The 23,290-nt window shown below is 41.2% G+C and overlaps 1 protein-coding gene across 1 annotated transcript in view; it reads right to left on the reverse strand.

Moving 5' to 3' along the window:
- Positions 1–531: 531 nt before the first annotated feature.
- The window catches only part of TSPAN15 (tetraspanin 15), a 35,915-nt gene continuing 13,156 nt past the window's right edge, over positions 532–23,290 (reverse strand). The window contains exons 2-8 of the mRNA XM_065408420.1: positions 20,549–20,734; positions 16,970–17,044; positions 7,134–7,229; positions 5,056–5,172; positions 2,745–2,792; positions 1,171–1,287; positions 532–684 (exon numbers count right to left, since the gene is read on the reverse strand). Of these exons, the coding sequence (XP_065264492.1) occupies positions 532–684; positions 1,171–1,287; positions 2,745–2,792; positions 5,056–5,172; positions 7,134–7,229; positions 16,970–17,044; positions 20,549–20,734 (792 nt within the window). The remainder of the gene's footprint in view (positions 685–1,170; positions 1,288–2,744; positions 2,793–5,055; positions 5,173–7,133; positions 7,230–16,969; positions 17,045–20,548; positions 20,735–23,290) is intronic.

Here is a 23,290-nt window from a genome sequence, read left to right on the forward strand (position 1 = left end):
ATTAACCATCCACAGCTGGCCTGTGTCAACCTTGGAGGCCATTTGCTGCCTTAGAGATATAAATGAGGACAGGATGGGAGATACAGGGCCTGTGTTAGAGGCAAACAGCCACCTGGGGCAGCAGAGTTGGGGAAAGCACCAAAATAAATGTTTGAACTAAGCTACAATATGGTGGCAACACTTCTGCCTCTGCAGAACCCACATTCCTATAAAATACACTGGATTACCTGGCCCACACTTTAATTCTCATGAGATTTAGCACTCTCCAGGGTATGAAATGCCCCAGAGTGCACAGCCTGAGAGATCCTGTGAAAATTCAAAGCATACTCAAAGCTTTGGGAAAAGCAGTTAAGAACACAAGGTGGAGAGAGTTAAGGTTCTGTTTTTGAAGTACACTTTTTTTTAAAAAATCAAAAAGGTTTACAGATTAATTAGGCTCAAGATCTTTAAGATCTGCAGAAATACGTACAAGCCACAACACAAGATTTGGTTTTTTTTAAACAGCAGTTGAGATCTTGCATGGCAGCTACATTACTCAGGATAACACATACAGCAACCTGCGCTTGCAAATTCAGTTTCTGGTTTCGGCTGTGTTTCTTGTAAAAGATTCTCATTAAGTTTGTATTCAGCAATGATATCCTCTACGCGAGTTATGTAAAGTAAAGATAACAACACTCCAAGGAACTGTAAAATAAAAGAGCAAATATAAATAGGAGACAAAGTTCCGCTTATCTAACACCTCTCACTCTAAATTTTTATATATAAAAATTGGGGCCTCAAGCCAGTGCAATCTTGGGGAAGGGAAAATCCACATTTGGGAGGAACGAAGGAAATATATTAATGACCAGCTGATTTTAAAAAAAGACAATAGAGACTGTTTGAAACCACTCTGGGGTATGGAATGTTAGAATAAGTCTTAGTGGAGACAGATTAGTGGGCAGAGTTCAGGTGAGGTGATTAGGGTCATGAAAAAATGCAAAATATGACATTGCTCTCACTAAATCAGTGGGGCTCTGTACAGGCACAAAGGTCCAGCCACGTAAGTTTACAGAATACATAAACTTTAAATAAAACCGTATTTTATTAACTATAAAATCAAATCCCATTTTGTTTACCAAAGCAATGAACCAAATATTCCCTTTAACGGACAATGTAATGACCTAGCCTTACCTGGGGTAACAATATGCCAAGCATGACACCAGCCATGATGCTGTAGTTGTCTAAGAACCAAATGAGTACTGCATTTGTGCATCCTCGGATATATATAATGTCTCGAACACTCAGAGGCTGTAAAATAATGAAATATACCTTCAAACAACAGTTTAATTAGAAGAGAACAGAGATGTATTTTTGGAATATAAAGGGACAAATTCTGCCTCATTCATATCCATGCAACCCCTCTGAATTTGGCACAGAGGGCTTATCACCAATAATAATAATAATAAATAATGCATTCTGAAGTTTTTCAAGTCTAAATAAGTGCTTTTTACATTCCATTTATACTTTGCTGAAAAAAATATACCTCATCCTAATTTTAGACCATATGGAATACAAAGGCATCTATGCACCCTTTCAGCCCTACTTTTCAAGCTGCTGCTGCTGGAATACAAAAATACAAAACCATAGACAAAGTGCTATCCTGCCTTGCAATAGGCTCCAAGTAGGCTGGAGACAAAAGAATATAAGTCTCAATCCTACAATATTTTGAGCACTCTAGACCTGGACTGATAAGGCATTTGAGCCCATGAGTAGTCCCATTGAAATGAATGGAACTGCTCATGTGGTTAAAATCAAGCACATGTTTAAATGCTTTGCTGGATCAGGGCCAGACTGGAATGCTTAGCAGCTTGCAGGATAAAGCCCTCAGTCAATGAGCCTAAATGAAGGGAAAGATCATATTTAAAGGTGATTGCCAATCTAAAAAAATTAACAATTGAAATTGGCATTTTATGCTAAGTGCCTTATGAGAGAGGTATTTAGTCCAACAGTAATTCTTGTTCTACAAGCCTGTGAAGTACAGACCTGTGGCAGATCAAGTTATTGGCTTCTGTTCAGTATGCACTCTACTACTGTACTGTGGACCTGAGCATGCAGCCCTTTCTCACATGGCTAGCCCCAACAAAGCCCACAACACTGAAGTCAATGGACTACTCCCATAAGTGAGATCTACAGGACTGGGCCATATGTCACAACTACACTTAAAAAGCATTAAAAGCCTGCTCACAAAAAATACGGAACATCCTACTTCCTCTCCAGTGTTACATTATTTTGTGAAGTTTTCTGTATTTTATACCAACTATTATGGGATATAAGATACTGTAAGAACTAAAAGTAAGCTTTACAAAGATGTGTTTTTATTTAGTGAGAAGCCTTGACTTTCCTAAAAAATAATTTCCTGGTTGTAGTCATGGCATTAGCATTACTGAAATAGTCTGTTGTATACTGAATATGCAGCATTAGATGTTGGTCTGTATTTCTCCTATTTGGAAAGGAATTTTTCATCTGAGTCAAACCAGCAAACCTAAAGGTGGAAGAAAGAGAGCATTTCTCAGGCAAGCCATATGTTTCCTCACGGATTACTCTAGATAAATCAGGTTACTCTTTGATTTCTTTATACTTCAAAAATTGTCAAAAAAAGTTAAAATAATGTAAGCATTATATTAATAATTTACTTAACCTTAACAAAATCCAGAAAGAAGGAACATGAAACACTTTACAATTAAGAGACTTTACAATTAAATTACCTCTCTGTCAATCATTTTATATCCACACATAGTGTTCATAATGTCTGTCTGAAAAGAAAAAATAAATGTCAAAAATTGGAAAAAATAATCACAAAAGCAAATTTATTTTTACTTTTCACTTATCAGATTTATGTAAAAGCAACTTCAAAACTTGCAGTGAAGCCATAGCTGTGCCTACACAATCTCTTCTCCTCACAGGCCCTCCTTGTCCCGGTAGGATCATGTCTTGTGCATGGAGTCAGCATGGTTGGTTAGGCAGTTGCACACTAGGGTGAGCTGCTAGGTGTGCTTGCCACGGTGGGCAGTCAGGAAAAGGCATTCAAAAATACAAGGGTATTTTAAAGAGGGGGTGGCTTCCGGTTTCTGTGACACCTGGCCAGTAGAATTTATGGTGACTAGAGCAGTCACTGTCACAAGGAATGGATTATTGTAAGACAGCTGTTGGAGGACAGTTAGGGTAGACACAAGTCACAAAGTGTCTACACTTGCACTGCATCAGTCTCAGTAGGTTGACCATGGCTTCACGCCATACAAGGAGGTGGTTTTACTGCATCGCTGTAATGGGACACTTACTTCGGCTGGATACAAATTTGAGCATAGGACATGCACAAATAGGTTGACAGAAAGTGACTTACGTTGACCTAACTTTGTAGTGTAGACCAGGATGAAGGAAAGTGTAGGCCCACTACTTAGCAGAGAAGGAGAGCTAATAATGGAAGACCCCAAGAAGGCTGAGGTGTTTTGTACCTGTTTTGCTTCAGTCTTCACTAAAAAGGTAAATTGTGACCAGATGCTTTACACAACTAATATTAACGATGAGGGGGAAGGAACAAAAGCCAGAATAGGGAAAGAACAAGTTAAAGAATATTTAGATAAGTTAGATGTATTCAAGTTGGCAGGGCCTGGATCTGCGCAGAAAGCAAACATTTAGATTTGACATGACAAATACAGTATAAAAGACAATTGGGTAGCCTTTTATCTAAGTTGGAGAACTACAAGTACCTGGGAACATGCAGAAAGATGTATGCAGCAAGTACAGATGTTAATGCCAAATTCCCTTATTTCAAAACTAATTTGGTCAGGATCAGGAAAACATGGAACTGCACAATGAACAAAGTTGAGGAACTATACAAGTACCTTATTTTTCTGTCTTGTACATAGACCTCACTTCCAAAGACTGAAACAAAGTGGGAAAGGCATTTCCAGTATTTTTTTTTTAATTGTGGACCATTTCCTTATCAAAGTTAGTGTTACACTTTGCGCCTTCAAAGTAAGAGCACTGGTTACAGAATGCTTGTGATGGGTATGATAGATTTAGAAACTGTTCCAAACCACTAAACAAACCAGTACTTTTGGAAGGGTTCAGATGAAAAAAAATAAAAGTTAGTTTCTGCCTGTCTCTCTGACAGCAAGCTGACATTCACTGCTTTTGGGCACGCAGCAGAAAGAGCAGGGGTATTTTTGAGCTATTCAGACCAATTTTCCTGCTGTGTGTCATGCCATTTGAGGAAAGTAGAGGTTAGTTTCTCATTGTATGTATTCAGGTTTCTCACATCATTGGGAATGAACTACTAGTTAAGAGTGTGTGTGTACATACATATGTGAATGCAACTTTTGAGAATGCATATAATGCTAAAGGGAAAGCACGAACAGTCAAAAGAGCTTAGGGTTGGTCTACACTGGGGGGGGGGAATCGATCCAAGATATGCAACTTCAGCTACGCAAATAGCGTAGCTGAAGTTGAAGTATCTTGGATCGAATTACCTGGGGTCCACAACGGCGCGGGATCAACGGCCGCGGCTCCCCCGTCGACTGCGCTACCGCCGCTCACTCTGGTGGAGTTCCAGAGTCGACGGTGAGCGCATTCGGGGATCAATATATCACGTCCTAACGAGACGCGATATATCGATCCCGGATCAATCGAATGCTACCCGCCGATACGGTGGTTAGTAAAGACGTACCCTTAGAGATGACATGCAAATTAGCAAGGATAAGAGAAGTATTTAGTATGCAACCAAATCAGAATTACTTTCTCCTTTTTAAGTTCCTCAGAGTCACAGATCACCAGCTCCCACTATATACTATATTGGCCCCCTAACAACTTTGGGGAGACTATACTTAGCATAAAAACCTGGCAACTATGAAAATCTGTTCCTTTTTGCTTAATTAACAGACATACTTCCCAAGATTCTTAACTGATGAAAAGTTATTCTTTAAGAGAATGAGTAATTTAGGATAGTTATTTTTCTGTGAATCACTGAGATTTAAAGGAAACCAGCTAAAATAATAAGATCAAATAGAGTATACATACCTTATTTCTAATACAACAAGTATAGGGCACTCCACAGGCTAATGGCCCTGGTGCAGAACACGCATGGTACTGATTCTGTGACCAGTCTTTAAAATCTTCCCCACCACAGCACTTAAACTTAAAAAAAAAAAAAAAAAATCTGTCTTAATAAAAATGTTTCTAATTATTGCAGAATGAATCAAATATAAAAATGAATTAATTTTAAGAAAGCTCAAATATCAGAGAGGAAAGAGGCAGCAGCTACTAAGGTATCTGCTTGTCATACCATTGCCTCATTAGCAAAAGTTATAGGACAGCATGTCCCAAAATTGTAGTCAAAGTCACAAATAAAATATGCAGGATAATGGAAAATCAAATTTAAAATGCATTGGATCAGATTCAATGTTTCAAGAAAAATGCCCAAACATCATTTATAGAAGAATCCAGTAAAACCACAGGATTAGAGGCAAAATGAAAGAGGAAAAGCTCTCATCATGTCTGTAGAGATGGTTAAATAGTATATTTTGCATAAAATTGTATCCACAGGAAAGTTTCTATCTGACTGACAAGGAGGGAAAAGCTAAATTGAAAGATCCAGTTTGTTGTTAATGTACATATGCCATGAATGGGTAGTGTTGAAGCTGGGGCTGTAATGGGACTATCAACTTTGCCTTGATTAGCAGGTGTGTGTATGTACATTGCATTGCCCCTGAAAACAGAAAGAATATTAAGACATCTAAAGAATCAGGCTCCTGAAGAGCAGGATCCAACTTCAATATGCTGTCTATTCAAAATGACTAGCAGCATTATGGATACATGTCATGTCCCTCCATCATTCATTAAGCCATTACTCTAAGTTTGACAGTAAAAGTAACTGATACTCAGTCCCAGCTCTATTTCTGAAAGATGATAGATATTGGTTTGGATCTCAATAACACAAAACTTATTTCTTTTTTAGTTGAATTTTGAGTTGGTCAATTTTGACCAGGTTCCTATAAAAAAAATAAAAATAAAAGAGTTTAAACACAAAAAAGATATTTTATCTAAGGATGCTCTTGCAAATTATAAAAAAACAGCAGAATGTTTTCAAAGTGATTTAATTAACAGAATAGGACTGTGATCCTGCAAACAAAACAAATATAGTTAATTTACAGTAGTCCAGTTAATTAAAAAAGCCCCTCGCTATTGTTTTTTTCAAAATGAGGAAAAAGTGTGTTTATTTATCACTGGTACTTATAATCATTGTCCATATACATAACTATTTGTAGAACATGGAAACTCTTAGAAGGGTATGAACTCAAATGACAAGATATCTTAAAGATGGTTTGGTTTTGAAAACTTTGTCCATGTTTACTTTGTTTTTGAAAGTATTGTGGTGTTTCCATAATGATGTTACAAAATTTGTGCACCATCTAGAGCCATTTAAGAAAAAGGTTTTAACACATCTATACATTGTATAGGCTCCCTATACACACATCTGACCACTTTCTGTTTCTTCTATAGTCTCAAAAGTATATGTCAGAATTCTTAAATAATCCAATAAACATTTTAACACAGTAGCTTTAATAAAGGCTATGAGTCAACCACATATGCTATTAAATACTGTTCAGCTGCACTCAACATCATTTCTGAATTTTAGTAACAGATATACCTCCTTCAGTAAGCATTTCAAGAAGAAATTTGAAGAATTTGTTTAATCAAAATACTTCATAGCTTTTGTAAGTGAGGCCCAGTCCAATGCCCATTACAGTGGATTTCAAAGGAAATCTTTGCGTTGTCTTCAGCAGGATTTGGATCATGCCCTTAGTCCCAGATTCACATTCAGAGGTGTAGGGGTTGCAGTTTGCACTCCTCACACCTGGGAGAGAAAGGGGGCTTTAAAAGCCAACTAGGACTCCATAAAATCCCTGCCAGCAGAAAGTCTACAAGAGATTTTCCAGCTCACACAAGGGAGTCTATTCCCCCTGTTAATGGGAGTTAGATTAACACACCAATGGAAGAATAGGCTCCGTAATATTTATTATCAAGAGTGACATTCAAGGGTTTACCATGTTCCCTTCTAGCATTAGTTTTAATTAAATACTCCCAGAAAAACAAACCTGCTTTTGAACAAAATCCATTATGTTTTTGAAGTCCAGATCATCATAATAATTCCTAATTCCTCTTCGGATATTATCATTTAAAAAGTCAATTGTCTAGGGGACAAAAGCAAAATAAGATGCATCACTTACATATTCTACAACAATATTTAAGACTCAGCACTTATTGATAGGGTAACTAATGGGCATAAAACTAGCACAAACAGATATTCTGTCATAATAGATGTGGGTAGTAACTAAATTGGGCCCTGATCATGTAAAGAGTTATTCACTTGCTTAATTTTAAGCAGATAAGTAGTCCCATTGACATCACTGATTAAAGTTTAAGCACATGCATATGTTTTTGGATAATCAGGGCCTTAGATGTCACTTTTTATGATAGTATACATAATTAACATTGCCTAGCTCTTACATAGCACTTTTCATCTATAGAACAGAAAGCACTTTACAAAGGAGGCAAATATCATTATCCCCATTTTACAGATAAGGAAACCAAGGGATGAAGAAATGAAGCGATTTGCCCTAGGTCACCCAGCAGGCTAGTGGCAGAGACAGGAAACAGCCCAGGTCATCTGAGACCAAGTCCAGTGCAACCTGACCCTTAACAAGTCAGCTCAGATTGTGGGATTGGGGAATGGTCCAGATCCCTGGCAGCTCGAGGGCAATGGCCTGCTAAAGGCAGCCCTCCGGGGTTAGAAGAGCTACAAATGGTAAATTCACAACATATCTCATTTTTGGAATGCCCGCCGAGAACTTTTCCTCTCAGCTTACCCAGAACACCTACTCGAGTTCTGGGAAAACACTTCATCCAGTTCTCTGGGATCCAAAAACTCAGTTCAACTCCAGCTACTCATTCGGATTACTTTATTAGGCATGTAACAACTCTATGCGCATCCTGGCCAGGCCCAGACACAGGGAGGTTAGGTACAGGATGGAAACATAATTACACATCATGTCACACACTACACAGTATATATACATTTTTTTCATGCTACTAATATCTATACTTCTTGAATCTAATTGGTTTGTACATCGTATAGATCATGTAAGGACCAATCACTTTCCAGATCATGTAAACCCCAATTGCTTATGTCCTCACCTTAATATTACAAGCTTATCAGTTCAGGGTGTTCCCGTTTATTGCAACCAGTCACCAGCACACAGTCTCTCACACCCTTGTTTACAGTGTAACCTTGCACTCAAATCAAGCTATATGCAAGTTTACTCATGCCCAGCAAGATCTATGCCTACACTTAAAACTGACAGGATTAGCTGCATGGACCCAGGCACACTCCGTAAAGGGAGGCACAAGGTGGAACCAGGCTTCTTCCTGCTCTACCTTCCTTGCTGCTGCACATCCCAGCCTCTGTTGCCCTCCTTCCTTCAGGGTTATTCCTTGCATGAAGTACATGCTGTGGGGTCAACTGGGTTGGAAGAGATTTCATGGGTACATGTGGTAGAATTCATTTGTCTTTGATTTGCAAAATCACAACTTTGTCTGGTTTGCCCTGGCAGAATGGGTTAGATTCCCCTTCAGGTGATAAAATTAACAAAGAGGTGATTGGTGCTCTCAACCCCACAGTGGTCAGGAGTTAGAATAATGCCCCTTACTAGTACATTGGGTATCAGTCAAACTCTCCTAAAGAAAGGCCCTGGAGATGCATGGAGGCCTAGGCACTTAGAAAATGTTGTTCACTCTCATAATTTTATCCAAGCCCTGCAATATTTGGTTGTTCTTCTTAAATCCCAAGCTAATGGAACCATGTGATTATGTAAGACTCTCAGCTTCCATGTTTTAAAAAGTTTGTAACCCTCAAGGTCGCGGAGAAAAGATTGAAAACATGAATCCTAAAGGCTGTAAAACCAGATGGGCAATAAGTGGATCTGGGTTTTATTTTAAAAAGACACATTTTATGACGTCTGACTCACAATTTTTGTATGCTTGAGTTGGCAATACTGCTTATGTAAGGCCTGGTTGTTATGTAAGGCCTCATGAAGTGCTCTGCACAAGACTTTGGCCTTGATCAGGCTTTAGAACAGCTGCAGGACTTGGTAGGCCTTAGAGTAACATGGGTTCGCTTTGGGCCAGAATAGGTTAGGATGCTCTGTCTTTGAGCATTGGAAAGCGGTCTTCCCTCCTTTTCACTGCTGCCAGGAAAAGTGCCTTTAGAAAACACTTTAAGTTAAAGGTTTAGTACAGTTCCTGTCACTCATAAGGTTGCCAGGTGTCTGGTTTTAGACAGGACCACCTGGTCGAAAAGGGACCCTGGCAGCTCCAGTCAGCACCGCTGACTGGACCGTTAAAAGTCCGGTTGATGCGGGGCTGGCGGGCTCCCTACCCGGCTCCACACAGCTCCCGGGAAGCGGCTGGCATGTCCCTCCAGCTCCTAGGCGTAAGGGCAGCCACAGGGGTTCCGTGCACTGCCCCCGCCTCATGCACTGGCTCCCCCCCGGCCAATGGGAGCTGTGGGGGCAGCACCTGCGGGCAGGGGCAGTGCACAGAGCCTCCTGGCTGCACCTCCACCTAGGAGCCGGAGGGACATGCCGGCTACTTTCCAGGAGTCGCCGCCCGGAGCCCTCACCCTGAACCCCCTCCTGCACCCCAACCCTCTGCCCCAGCCCTGAGTCCCCTCCCGCACTCAAACTCCCTCCCAGAGCCCAGACCCCATAGCCCCTCCCACACCCCAACCCCCTGCCTCAGCCCGGAGCCCCCTCCTACACTCCAAATCCCTCATCCCCGGCCCCACCCCAGAGCCCGCACCCTTAGCCAGAGCCATCAGCCCCTCCCACACTCCAACCCCCTGCCCCAGACCAATGAAAATGAGCGAGTGAGTGAGGGTGGGGGAGAGTGAGTGGGGGCGAGGCCTAAGGGAAGGGACAAGGCAGAGGGCGGGGCAAGGGTATTTGGTTTTCTGAGATTAGAAAGTTGGCAACCCTAGTTACTTGGCCAAAATATTTCAATTCCTGTCTCTATCCTCACTGCTCCCCTGCCATTCCCAATGATACAAAGCAGAATAATCTCTCATCAAACATACAAATAGTTTATGGTCTAACATGAAAATAAATAATTGTGCTAAAGATCATTAGTGAAACAAAGAGCTTCAGTTTCGCTGGAATAGAAAGGAGAGGGAAGAAATGAATATTTGCATACTTTACAATCATGGCATTGAGCACATATAAAAGTCATCCAGAAAAGAAGCTGTAGATATAAGAAGCGATGTCTCCTGAGCTCAATGTACTGGGAACTACATAAATGAATCAAGAAGAGAGCCTAAGAGGTAAGAAAAAATGTCTAGAACTTTTCTCTTTTAAGTATCCAATACAGTCACAGCCTTCCTGAAATGGGCAGTCCTCAGAACCAGAACACCTCAATCTTCCTTACAAATAAAACTTCCATAATTAAGAAATGTATCAAGACTAGACTTCACTGGTCAGAAATAGGTACAGTAGTTTCCTTAGTATGTAGAGAATGCCCCACAATAAATAAAATCTGTAGAAATAATAAATTATTGTGTTCACTTCTTCAATTCTGTTAATATTATATTTCTTAAATCCCAATAAAACAAACATCTGCAGAAAACAATTGATTATATAAGAAATCTAATCGTCATCTTTTTGCCAATATCAAATACATCCTTTATCCAAGAGTCAAAATCCTGCAAGTGGGTGGACTCAACTGATGGGTCTTTTAATTTCTAGCTTTTGTACACTTATATAAGAGCATCCCAAAAGAAGAGAATAACACTGTAAAAGTCAAGAATATATCAATAAGAAAACCAAATTTGTCTTCACAATATGCAAAATTAAACAATGAAAAACTGAAAGTTAAATAAATAGTTTAGCGTTCGAGTCTATAAACCTGTATTTCTTTATACCTAGTTGAAAACAATTGTGAGGGAGCACACATAAAGCAAGCTAAAGATTTATAATACATTTGTATACCTAGATCTGCACACAATCACATATTTGGTCTCCTATCTTCCCAATTCCTCTCCTCTCTCCAAGCCCTCAACTTCTTTCTTGACATTTTTGTTCAGTTCTGACACACAAGGAAGAAGCTAACTGAGGCCACAGTAGTTCTTTCCCTATAGCTCTGGTAGCTTAATATTAGTAGTAGTTTAACATTATAGCCAACACATATCTATGCAAGAAGATGGACTCATTTTCTTCAGCTGTCAGCTCCTCAGAGAAAGCCTTCATGAGAGCATCTTCCTTCAGGGGGATGTTCATTACAACAACAAGGTAGGCCCCATGAGCTTGTCAGGGTGGCTTGTTCCTCATCATGACTAAGGCTACGCCCACACTACAAATTTTGACTGCAACATATCAGTATAAAGTAGTATATCACTCATGCACGTGCATACTTGGCTCCTTGAGTCAGAGCTGCACACACTCACCAGGATTGCTTGCATCGATGCACTGTGTGGTGCACCATGGGCAGGTAACCCAATGTGCAACTCACCACCATCCAGCGCACTGTTTTTTGGGAAGTTTTGGCAATGCATGTTGGGGCAGTAATGAATTGTGCAAGGGTGACTGGGAGCAAGGGAGCAACTTCCCAGCACGCAACTTTCTCCATCCCATAATTTCATCCATATCCCATATTTTTTGTGCCTTTTGTGCCACCTTCTGGCAACTGCATGTAGTGTGGTAGCTCTCTTTCTCTCTCGTGCGGCAACTGCCTCCTTCTGCAGTATAGCCCACCCATCTGGGCCAGATCAATCCTAGGGCTTTCCTCTACTGGAGTAGTCCAAACAAAACAAAGGGAAAATAATAAAACTTGGAGTCCATATGAGAGGAAGAGGGGATTGCTTCCCTCTCAGGCTGTCTCTGTAGCAGGTCCTCCCTTCCCTCAGGGAGGGACCCTTTGGCAGTTGTCCTGGGGAAAGATTCTGCCTTTCCTTCCACTCTCTTCTGCTGGGGTTGCAGGTCTGGTCTCTTCCCTGCTCTGCCACCAAATGAGCTGCTCCCCTGCCTTTTAACTCCTCTACCAATTGGTGCATTTCCTACAGGTGTGAAGGGGCAGGGCTGGCTGAACCCAGAGCAGTTCCTTAACCCCTTGTTGCCCAGTGTGGGGTTTGTATACCCCATCACATACCCCTAAAGTTTTAAACAAAACATGCTTATTGACACTTCTGCTTCAGAGTGCTTGTGCACAGCACCATTCACAACACCAGCCATTGTGAGTATGGCCCACCAGGGGTGAGGGAAATGAGGAGGAAATTGCTTGATTGCATGCGACTATGAGTATAAAGCAATGGCACTGAAAACTGGCACCATTTTCACAGGCAGTGGTCATTTTAACTGATATCTCCCTCCTGAGGGTAACAAAAGCACAGAGAGCACAGCTGCTGCCGGCGTCCCGCATGGGCCCGTATGCCACTACCCTGTTTACTGCAATGGTGCGTGCCAAAGCTATTGTCGACTGGTGTGGGAAAGCATCCTACCACAGAAGAAGAAATAAGGCTGCCATTCACAGAAACCTTCAGGAGAGAATTGCAGAGTACCTCGATGAAAGTTTCAGCGATATCTCTCAGGAGGATTCAAGGGAAATTCCTGTGTACACACACACAAAGTGCTCTGTATGGCCCCCACCACATAACTCTATAGAGGGGATGAAAAGCAGATAACAACACTATCTCTGTTTGTTGTACCAATGCTTCTTCCAATATCAGTAAATTAATGAAAAGTCAATAGCTGTGTCCTGCTAAGTTGGGGGCATCATCAGTACATCATTGAAAGGAGACATACATTTACACACATACTCCAATTTCCTTCCCCTTGACCTAGGCTCAACTGCCATGACTGACTGGATTGCAAGTGGAATCTCAAAAAGGTCCTGGCTCATGGCATAGTTAGACCCCCTGGTTGCATGTCCCCCATCCTCCTCCTCCTCATCATCATCATCCTTGCTGTTCACAGGTATCCACAGTGGTCTGCAGGGTTGTTGTGAGGTCTCCACCAAGAATGGCATGCAACTCACTGTATAAAGGGCAGGTCTGTGGCTCAGCATCAGTTTGACTGTTGGCCTCCCTGGCCTTCTGGTATGCCTGCTGCAGGTACTTCACTTTCACATGGCACTGTTGCTGATCCTCCATGCAATCTGCTTGCAGATATATACATTTATGTGGCTGGTCCATACCTGTGCCTGCACAGCCTCTTCTCCCCACAGTCCCAGGAGGCATAGGCGCTGACTCCGTAGGTGCTCAGGGGCTGGAGCACCCACGGAAAAAAAATCGGCAGCTCCCCTCCCGCCCCCCCCTCCACTCCAGCTTACCTCCGCCTCCTCCTCGAGCAGGCCGCCACGTCCTGCTTCTCCCCCCTCCCTGGGCTTGCGCCGTGAAACAGCTGATTCGCGGGGCAGGGAGGGAGGGGGGAGGAGGGGGAACGCGGCGCGCTGGGGGAAGAGGTGAGGCCGGGGCAGGGATTTGGGGAAGGGATCCAATAGGGGCAGGGAGGGGGCAGAGTTAGGGCGGGGACTTTGGGGATGGGGTTGGAATGGGGGCGAGGCCAGGGGCGGGGAAAGAGTGGAGTTGGGCCCAGGGTGGGCACAGGCCCCCACCGGCGCCAGAGAAACTTGGCGCCTATGCCAGGAGGTCCAATATCTCCAGTCTACTCCAGGCCAGAGTATGTCTGGAATGTGTAGCTGGCATGGACAGCTGGGCACTTGCACACAACAATGGAGAGCCAACATGTGTGCTCACCGAGATGAACAATCAGGAAAAGGCATTTCAAAAATTTGTAGGGTTTTACGGGTGGAGAGATCTTCTGGTCTCCAGGTCCTTTGGGCAGTGACCAGAGCAGTCAGCGTTGGGCATTGTGGGACAGCTGCTGGAGGACAGTTAGGGTCAACATAAGTAACACAGCATCTACACACATGCTGTATTGACCCCAGTACATCGAACAAGACTCAGTGCTGCTTGGGGAGGTGGTGTTACTGTATCACCATAACAGGGTGCTTAGATCAGAGGGAGACAAATTTAAGTGTAGACACATGCACAATTAGATCAACGCAAGACAGCTTATGTCAATATACCTGTGTAGTATAGACCGTGCCTTAGTCCCCAAAGGATGGTCCAATGGTCATCTCACCTCTTTCATTCTGGGAATCTCATTTTCCCTTCTGAAGCCCTCATCTATTTCTCTTCTAGTTAACTGTAATTGCTCATCCTTTGACTAGAAAGGCAAACGAGAGGGCTCATTTGACATCTGTAAAAGACTGCAGATATTTGCTAAGGGAGGGAGCGAATAAAGATTCTCCATCTTAGTTATATTTGATAATGTTTCAGAAGGTGGAGATCCAACTGGTGTATCTTATTGGCTGAGAATTGTGTGCAAGAGACATTGTGCTGCTGTCCTAATGAATTCATTTCTGCTGCACAATAGGAAATAATAAAACAACCTTCCACAGGCAAATAGAAGTAGGAAGAGAAGAGAAGAAGATGCTTTCTAGAAGAGATGTATATCTTACATATATACACACCACCAAACTTTCATATTTCCACATGCATGATAGTTTTCTTTCTTGATCATTGAACCAATATTCTGCCTAATTAGATACCAGCAGGGATGATACTTATGCTTAGTCAAATTCTCAATTTTGGCTATCCCATGGGAAACTTAGAGCTAATGAAGTGTGGTGCAGTTTCATGCTGCCATCTAGATAACAGTGTTCCCCAACCTTTTTCGTCTGGTGGGTGCCAGATGATGAGCCACGGAGGACCGTGGCGGCGGACGAGCATCCGCCAAAATGCCGCCGACAAGCGGTAACATCAATAGGCGTCGCCGCCAAAATGCCGCCGTGAAGCAGTAACGTCAATAGGCGTCGCCGCCAAAATGCCGCCGACAAGCAGCAGCATCCAGAGGTGGCCGCCAGACAAGCAGCCACCGAAATGCCGCCGAGAAGCAGCAACGTCAAGAAGCGCTACCGCCGAAATGCCACCGAATTTCGGCGGCATTTTGGCGGCGACGCCCCTTGATGACGCTGCTTCACGGCGGCATTTCGGCGGCGATGCCTCTTGACATTGCCGCTTCACGGCAGCATTTCAGCGGCTGCTTGTCCGGTGACCACGGTCCTCGGCAGCTAATTGTCCGGCACCCGCCCCACAGGAAAGGTTGGGGACCACTGCCCTATAGAATACACAATGGCCCCATAAAAATGAAATTGCTATAACGATTTCAAACATCACTTACACACTAGAATAATGGGGACAGGCTGTACATAATAGCTGCATGAAAAATAAATACATAACTGATACTTTCTCTGTTATGAAAGATAAAGGATGGTAAACAGATGCCATTATAAGATATTTCTTACAGTAAGTATGACTCAAAGAAAAGCAAAGTAACTTTTCAGCTTTCAGAGGGAAGTGGCTTATGCAAAACATCAGCATTTAAATTCAGTGCATCACTGAATACAATAGGATGTTTAAAATCATTTCCTTATCCATAAACCATTAGCACCAAACCCTCCACCAACCCTAAAAGAGGGTAGTACAGCCCCCAGAACTCTTCAGTTATTAATCTCTCTGCTGAGACAGTCAACTAAGCCAATAGAAATAAAGTTGTGAGGGGAGAGTTAGAGGAATGACCATTTGGACCCTTTTCTTTATGAAAATCAATAGCAACCCTTCCCCCACACTCAAAAAACAGCAAATTGAATTTCAGATATTTTATTTACCATGAACTAAATCTTCTATTTTCTATAATGTCTGCTCATTTTGATTCTAATACAGTGTAAACACATTTGCTGGGTTCCATTCTGATGTCTAGTTTCTCACTTTAAGTGGAATTTAGAAGAATAATTTGCACAATGTTAAGTATACGTTACTGTCACTGTTAAATATAACTTTTAAAAGTGAAGATAACCCATCTTTTGATATTACAATTCAATTTCAGAACTTCACTGTAGCATCAAGTGGAAAGAGCAGTGCTGGGGAAAGGGAAAGCTTGTTTCAATACAACAGTGAGAAGTAAAATGGCAAGATTCATCATTTAAAAATGATGTGTTTAAAGCTATCCATAAGAACACTTTCTGTACAAGAGATAGATGTAGGACACTGGGGGGTGGCCCTTTGTTTTTTGCTCCTTTGTTCTTTTTGAATGTTCTTACTGATTTTGCCAATATAAAAATAGAAAAAATAAAAATAAATGTGTATAGGCTTCTGCTACTTAATCTGGCATATACATTTATGTCCTAAAACTTTAACAGAAAAGAATAATCTATTACCTATCTGCCAAAAACACACACACACACATAGATTAAACAGTCCATTTTTAAATTTAATCAATACGCAAAGTGTTTGGTTGATCTAGTCTGTCGGAGCAAAGTAGTTTGGTTATTGAAAGAAAGATACTCTGACCCAGTAACAGAACTGAGATAATGTAAGCACTACTGTACTAATATACACGAGTAAGGTGAAAATAAAATGCAAAACAGATTGTTCACCCAAAAGTGCCCAAGTCTCCCTAGGCAGCTGAAATTTTCAGAAAGCAGCAAAGGGTGGGACATGGGAGATAAAATGAAGAAAAGCATTTCACAGCACAGAAAGCTTTTGCAAACCGGTTCTGCACGTATTGCAGATCCTTACTAATGAGCCATACACATAACCTTTCCCCTTATTCTTCGGTCTCAAAATAAGTTGCACAAGTTATGACAATTCCTTTTTTCCTACTAATTTGAAAAAAACTTTAAAACCAGTACCTTTCTTTAGTCCCTCACCTTTTAGTGTTCAGATGACAATTTGAATACTTTTACCCTCTAAACAGTGTAGCCACACATTTGCATATTGTCATAATATTACTAAGGAATAAAAATGTAAACTAATTTTGCTTACCTGATTTCTGAAGATTAGTGCCACAACTCCACCAACCAGTTCAATCAAGAGACAAATACCAAGGATGTACATAAACTGCAAAATGTAATTGCAAAAAAATATCCTAAATAAGTTTAGGATTAAATTTCCTCAGTTATTCCTTCAATTATTCTGCTTTAAATCAGGAATTTTTAACCTCCAACATACTGAACAATTTTCAAAATCTCGATGTACTTTTGAAAGACAACAGGAAAACTCAAGGTTTATATATATATATATATATATATATATATATATATATATATATATATATATATATATATATATATATATATATATATATAAACTGTGGTTTGAGAGATTCTTTTCCCCATATTACTAATTGTACCTTTTTCCATTTGGCAACACTGAAAATTGATTTTCCTGTTTTCAACTGAATTGAAATTAATATAGCTTTTTTAAAACTTGCATTGCATTTACCATGCCAAAACACCTCTTCTTCTCTTTATAACAGCATCATAGCTCTTGGAATAGCATATTAACAAATTGCTAAAACAAACACAGAACATTATGTTTTTGTGCTTCCTGAAAAGATCAGTAGTATTCAAAGTCAGCCAAATCTGGGACTTAGTACATTTGATAGCAAAGTGAGAGCGCTTTAAGAGGATCAGATGTTAACTACCACCACACTTCCCTTTTTCAAAAACATGAGGGCAAAAACTAGTGCTGTACTATGTGGATAGAGCACGGGAAATTTTCGTACTTCCTGCTTCTGACCTATTCCTTCCTCTCCCAACCCCCGACCAGGAAAATACAGTTTGTCACTTGTGAACACAAACCCATACCAAGAGTAAACAAGTCCCAGAAGTAAACACTGCAGACTGCCCACATTAATAAACTGAGCTTATTCAGACTGATGTGAACGACCTGGAACTACTACAGATTGAAGTCCTTTCCTCTGCTAGAGACAGAATTAGTCTAAGAAAGAAGCACCATGAACCTTCATGGTTCAAATCCATGGTAAACTTTCCTGCCATAGAATGGGAAGCAATACCGCTGTACAATTAGAGACTATGATCATTCACCCTCAGATTCTCTGCAGTTTTATCTGTATCTGTACGGTATCTGTCAATTTCCAGTGTACTTTTTAAAATCGCAATCACCCATCATTTTAGCCTACATTATGTATCACATTTAACTATTCAATAAATAAAATTTGACAGGTGAATAAAAATTGTGTTTATATGTTTTCCTTATTGTAATTTATGTTTATAGCTTAAGTTTGTGACCACAGCACTCTGCAGGGGTGAATGGAATTGCCCTCAAATAGCTACACTCATTCTTTCACAGAAATAGCAGAGAAGTGCTAGGTTACTGCTGTTTCCTCCTCAGGGATCTCAGCTCTAAGCCTTTGAGGAGCTATGTGCTACAATGTCATCAATATACTGAATACGCAGTTGTACATCTCCTTTTCAATGAACCCCACAGAACCATTCCCCCTGCTTTCCTCAATGAATGGTAGACAGAGATTTGGATGTGAGCCAACTTGTTTAGATTCAGTCTGAGTCTAGTATCAGGGGGTAGCCGTGTTAGTCTGTATCCACAAAAACAACAAGGAGTCCAGTGGCACCTTAAAGACTAACAGATTTATTTGGGCATACGCTTTCGTGGGTAAAAAACTTCACTTCTTCAGATGCATGGAGGGGGGAGGAGCTGCACTGTGGGGGCAGGGGAGCAGGCGGGCGGTGCGGGTGGCGGGAGCATGGGGAACGCAGCCGGAGGACTCAGGAGGAGCACTGGGCAGCCGCACAGCCGGCCGGAGAGAAGCGGCACTTTGAAGGGGAAACCGCCGCTTCTCTCCGGCTTCATGGCTGCCCCTGCTCCTCCTGAGTCCTCCACCCATGTTCGCAGGGCCACATTTCGAAAGGGCCTTGGGGTTTGGCCCCAGGCCCCAGCAAGTCTAAGCCAGCCCTCGCGATCCCATTAAAACAGAGTTGCAACCCACTTTGAGGTCCCAACCCACAGTTTGAGAACTGCTGCAAAATCCATCTATCGAAGTAGTTCACAGTTTCAAGGTTCTACTCTTCTCTGTTCTCAAATAGTAGCAGTGGCCAGATATTTTTTCTTTCATTTTCAGCTGGCCACGAGATTGTGCCATTTCCTCTCAAATGCAGTCCTCACCGCAATACATGCCTTTGTTATCATTAGGTTACACAAATGGCACACAGTGTACCTGGGGCTAACTTAAACGGCTATTTGTAAGCGTCAGTCAGTGCAATCCACTTTGACTGCCTATTCATGATTGGGGTTATTACCTATAAAGCCCTTATTTCTCTAGGTCCCAGTTATCTCATCAAAAACTGATTCTCCTCCTAGGTGCGGTTATATCAACAACACATAGAAAGATTGCTTCAGCTATCTTTTTCAAGGGTGAAGCTCACACAAGTTTGAGGTAGGGCATTCATAGGCCTTGGCTACACTGGCGCTGTACAGCGCTGCAACTTGCTGCGCTCAGGGGTGTGAAAACGCCCCTCCCCCCAGCGCAACGAGTGCAGCGCTGTAAAGCACCAGTGTAATCAGCGCCTGCAGCGCTGCACGCTCGTTCGCATCGCTGCAAGCTACTCCCCTCGGAGAGGTGGAGTACTTACAGCGCTGCGAGAGAGCTCTCGCAGCGCTGGCGGCGCGACTACACTCGCGCTTCACAGCAGCGCTGTGAATTGCCAAGTGTAGCCAAGGCCATAGTGGTGAACCCTCTAGAATTAGATATCACTAGGCATTCACCGTCTTTTAAAGTGAGTTATAGGATATCCCTTTATTTAGCTTTTCTCTAGCTGTAAGCCTTGGAATCTCTTAAAACTGTTTATTTACAACTTTCATTTGACATAGATCACTTGAGAGAAGCTCAGTTTACTGCTACACAGGACTGCAAAGAATATGCTCTTTGTTTTTAGAAGATGCTGTTTGGTACATTTCTAATCTCAAGGTATATAAAGTGAGACCAGATACTATGATGATGGGAATCTTATTACCTTACTACTAATTAGAAAATATTACAAGTATTCATAATATTAATTCTACTTATAAATAAACAATCTAATCTCTCAATCTTTGACATTTTTATTTATTCATCATTTGTTCACTCATGGCGCTGGGCACACACACGATGAGATTTTCAAAAGTGCTCAGCATTGGCTGAACTCTGCTCCCACAGAAGTCAATAATGATTTCAGTGGGAGCAGAGCTGGGCCAATGCTGAGCACTTGTGAAAATCCCACTTGTACATATTAAATAATAATCCAGATGATTCATTACAAAGATACCTGTGCAATGAAATATTCGTAAGAACAGATTGTTATAAAGGATTTAAAATGTTTAATTAAAGTAAAAAAAGTGACTTGATTGTACTGCTTCTAAAGTTGTGTGTACCAGCCTTCCTTTACATAGTTTCTCTCTATTATTTAATTGAAGGAGAGGAAAAAATATTGTGTTTTTTATACAATGTTATAAAAGATAAATGAAGCAATGGTTAGGGAGGCTGAGTTCAAGTAATATCTAAAAATACAAAAACTATAAAAGACAGTAAAAAACGAGAGTACTTACTGCTTGAAGAAGGCATATATTGTCTCTTAAAGAAGCCAATACACCCACAAACGATACAAGAAACATTACAATGCCCAAGAGTATTAAAATAATTGCTGGGGCTAGAAAGGCACTTTCAAGGGTTTTATACTTCTGTCTTTCAACTTCTGCATAAATTCCAATAGCAAGAACAAGTGCTCCTATCAACTGCAATGAAAAAAAGAAAAACAGGTGTTATTTTTGTTTCAAATAATAATATTTACCTTAAATACAGAGATGTCATTTGATGAATTGTATTAAATTTGTCTTTGTCACTTCTTGTCATATACAAATATTGTCACTAATTGCTTTGGAATTAATTACAAATCATTTACTTCTACAATTACTGTGCACTAGGTTAAGGAAAAAACTTAAAAGTACTGGTCTCTAAACTTAACTTGTATAATGTTCTCTTTGCAGATCATACAGACCCCAAAATTAAAGTACACTGCAAGCAAATAAGTTCAAAGTGGCCCTGTACATAGTTATTCATTTGCACACCACTTCATGCCAAGAGAATTATGAAAAGTTGATAAAAAAAAAGTTTACTATAGATACTGGACCTATAGATACTCCACTAACATCAGTAACAAAACTCCCACTGACTTCTACAGTGCATGCTTAGGCTCAATACAAAGAAGGATTTTCTAGGAAAGACAGGACTAATATTTGGTTAAGCATCATCCAGTTCCAATTATCTTCCAGTGCAAAGGCTCCTTCTCGTTTTCCACTTAATCGGATAAACCTTGGCCACCTCTGACAAACAATACTGTTTTGGGAGCCAGTCTGATAGCTCCATATTTTGACAATAACAGTCACACAGGCACTTTTCCACTTAGCAAAACTCTGCATAAGATGTACAAGGGCTTAGTCCATGTGTAAGTTTTACCAACCTGCCTTTTTTCCTTCCCTCCGCCAACTGAATTTGAAGAGAGAATTTTATGTTCCTTGTAGATCAGATCTTCCTACTTGTATGTCAGACTTGCAAAAAAGTCTGTATATTACTTCATGTTAAACAGAGGATGAGCAACAGTTCTAGAGGACTTCACATTTCTTTCAAACATTTTCCCTGGCAGGTTTAATATAGTGGATTTTCTTAGCTATCCCAAAATAAAATTTGAGATTAGATAGTCAAAAACAGTAGAATGTTTTATTATAGTTGGGAAGAGTCAAATGTAAGTATCTTTAAACCATAGGCATGACTGTTACTCTAATAACACTGCCCTACAGCCAAAATGCTTCTGAAATAAATGTAGTCAAACTTTACTAATTCTGGGTCACTGAGAACGAAAATGATGCTTAAAATTGTTGATTGGCTCTAGTTTTCAAGATATGCTATTGGGTCAGTATATACGACCCTTGACTTGGGAATGGCGGAGGATAAGTGAGTTATAAAGGGAAGGGATCTCAATTTAAACCAGAAATGACTAAAATACATCTTTGACTGGATCTATGAATAAATCTATGACTGGGTTTGGACAGTACTTGCTTTTTAGGCAAAACAATGAGTGATGCAATCTGAAGCTGCTATTGCGTCATACATGATATGAATTGCGTCATGTTATTCCTAGAAGTCATGGATGATGCAATCATAACGAAGCTTACATCACTCTGCTGAACAAATTGCCCTAGATCAGCTCTAGAAATCATACAGTGTCGTGCTCTCTTATTTGTCAGTGTTTGATTTTGCAAAGGGACACATTTCTGTTTAGCCAAAGTGAGCAGAGATGCCTCGTACTTGTGTGAACAGTGCAGATAACTTCTGCTATGTTTGTGGTGAAGTGACTTTTGCATCACAAAAGAGCAGTATAACCACTATGGTTAAGAAAGCCTATCACCTTTATTTTGGCTGCAAAATTGGAGATCAGGACAAGAGGTGGGCCCCAAACATAAGCTGCAACACTTGTGCAACAAATCTTCGCCAGTGATTGAACAGGAAAAGGAAATCTATGCCTTTTGCAGTGCCAATGATTTGGAGAGAGCCAACAGATCATACCAGCAATTGTTACTTCTGCATGGTGCCTCCAGTTGGGAAAGGTGTGTCAAAGAAGAAAAAGTGGACTGTGCATTATCCAAACATTCCATCAGCTATACGCCCAGTACCCCACGGAGAAGGACTGCCGGTTCCTGATGCACCAGAATCATTCTCACTTGAGTCAGACGAGGAAGAGGATGAAACTTCTGGTCCTGAACCATCAATGTCACAGGACCCACATTTTCTCCCATCCTCCTCCTCTGAACCACACCTCATAACACAAGGTGAACTGAATGACCTTGTCAGGGATTTGGAACTACCCAAGAGTAAGGTAGAGCTGTTGGGCTCCAGACTACAGCAGTGGAATCTCCTGGCAGGTGATGTTAGGGTTCCCATGTTCCGTGACGGTCAAAAAGATCTTGTCCCATTCTTCTTCATGGAAGGTGATCTTGTAGCCTGCAACAACATCGATGGTGTGATGGCAGCCCTCAACATCGTTCACGATCCAGATGAGTGGAGACTGTTCATTGATTCATCGAAGATGAGTCTTAAAGCTGTTTTACTGCATAATGGCAATGTTTTGCCATCAATTCCAGTTGGTCATGCAGTCCATATGAAGAAAACCTATGACAACATGAAACAACTTTTGAGGTGCATAAACTATGACCAACATCAGTGGCAGCTTTGTGGCAATTTGAAGGTTGTTGCTCTCTTGCTTGGTCTGCAGACTGGATACACAAAGTACTGCT

The sequence above is a fragment of the Emys orbicularis genome, chromosome 7, assembly GCF_028017835.1.
Source record: "Emys orbicularis isolate rEmyOrb1 chromosome 7, rEmyOrb1.hap1, whole genome shotgun sequence".
Classification (NCBI taxonomy): Eukaryota; Metazoa; Chordata; order Testudines; family Emydidae; genus Emys; species Emys orbicularis.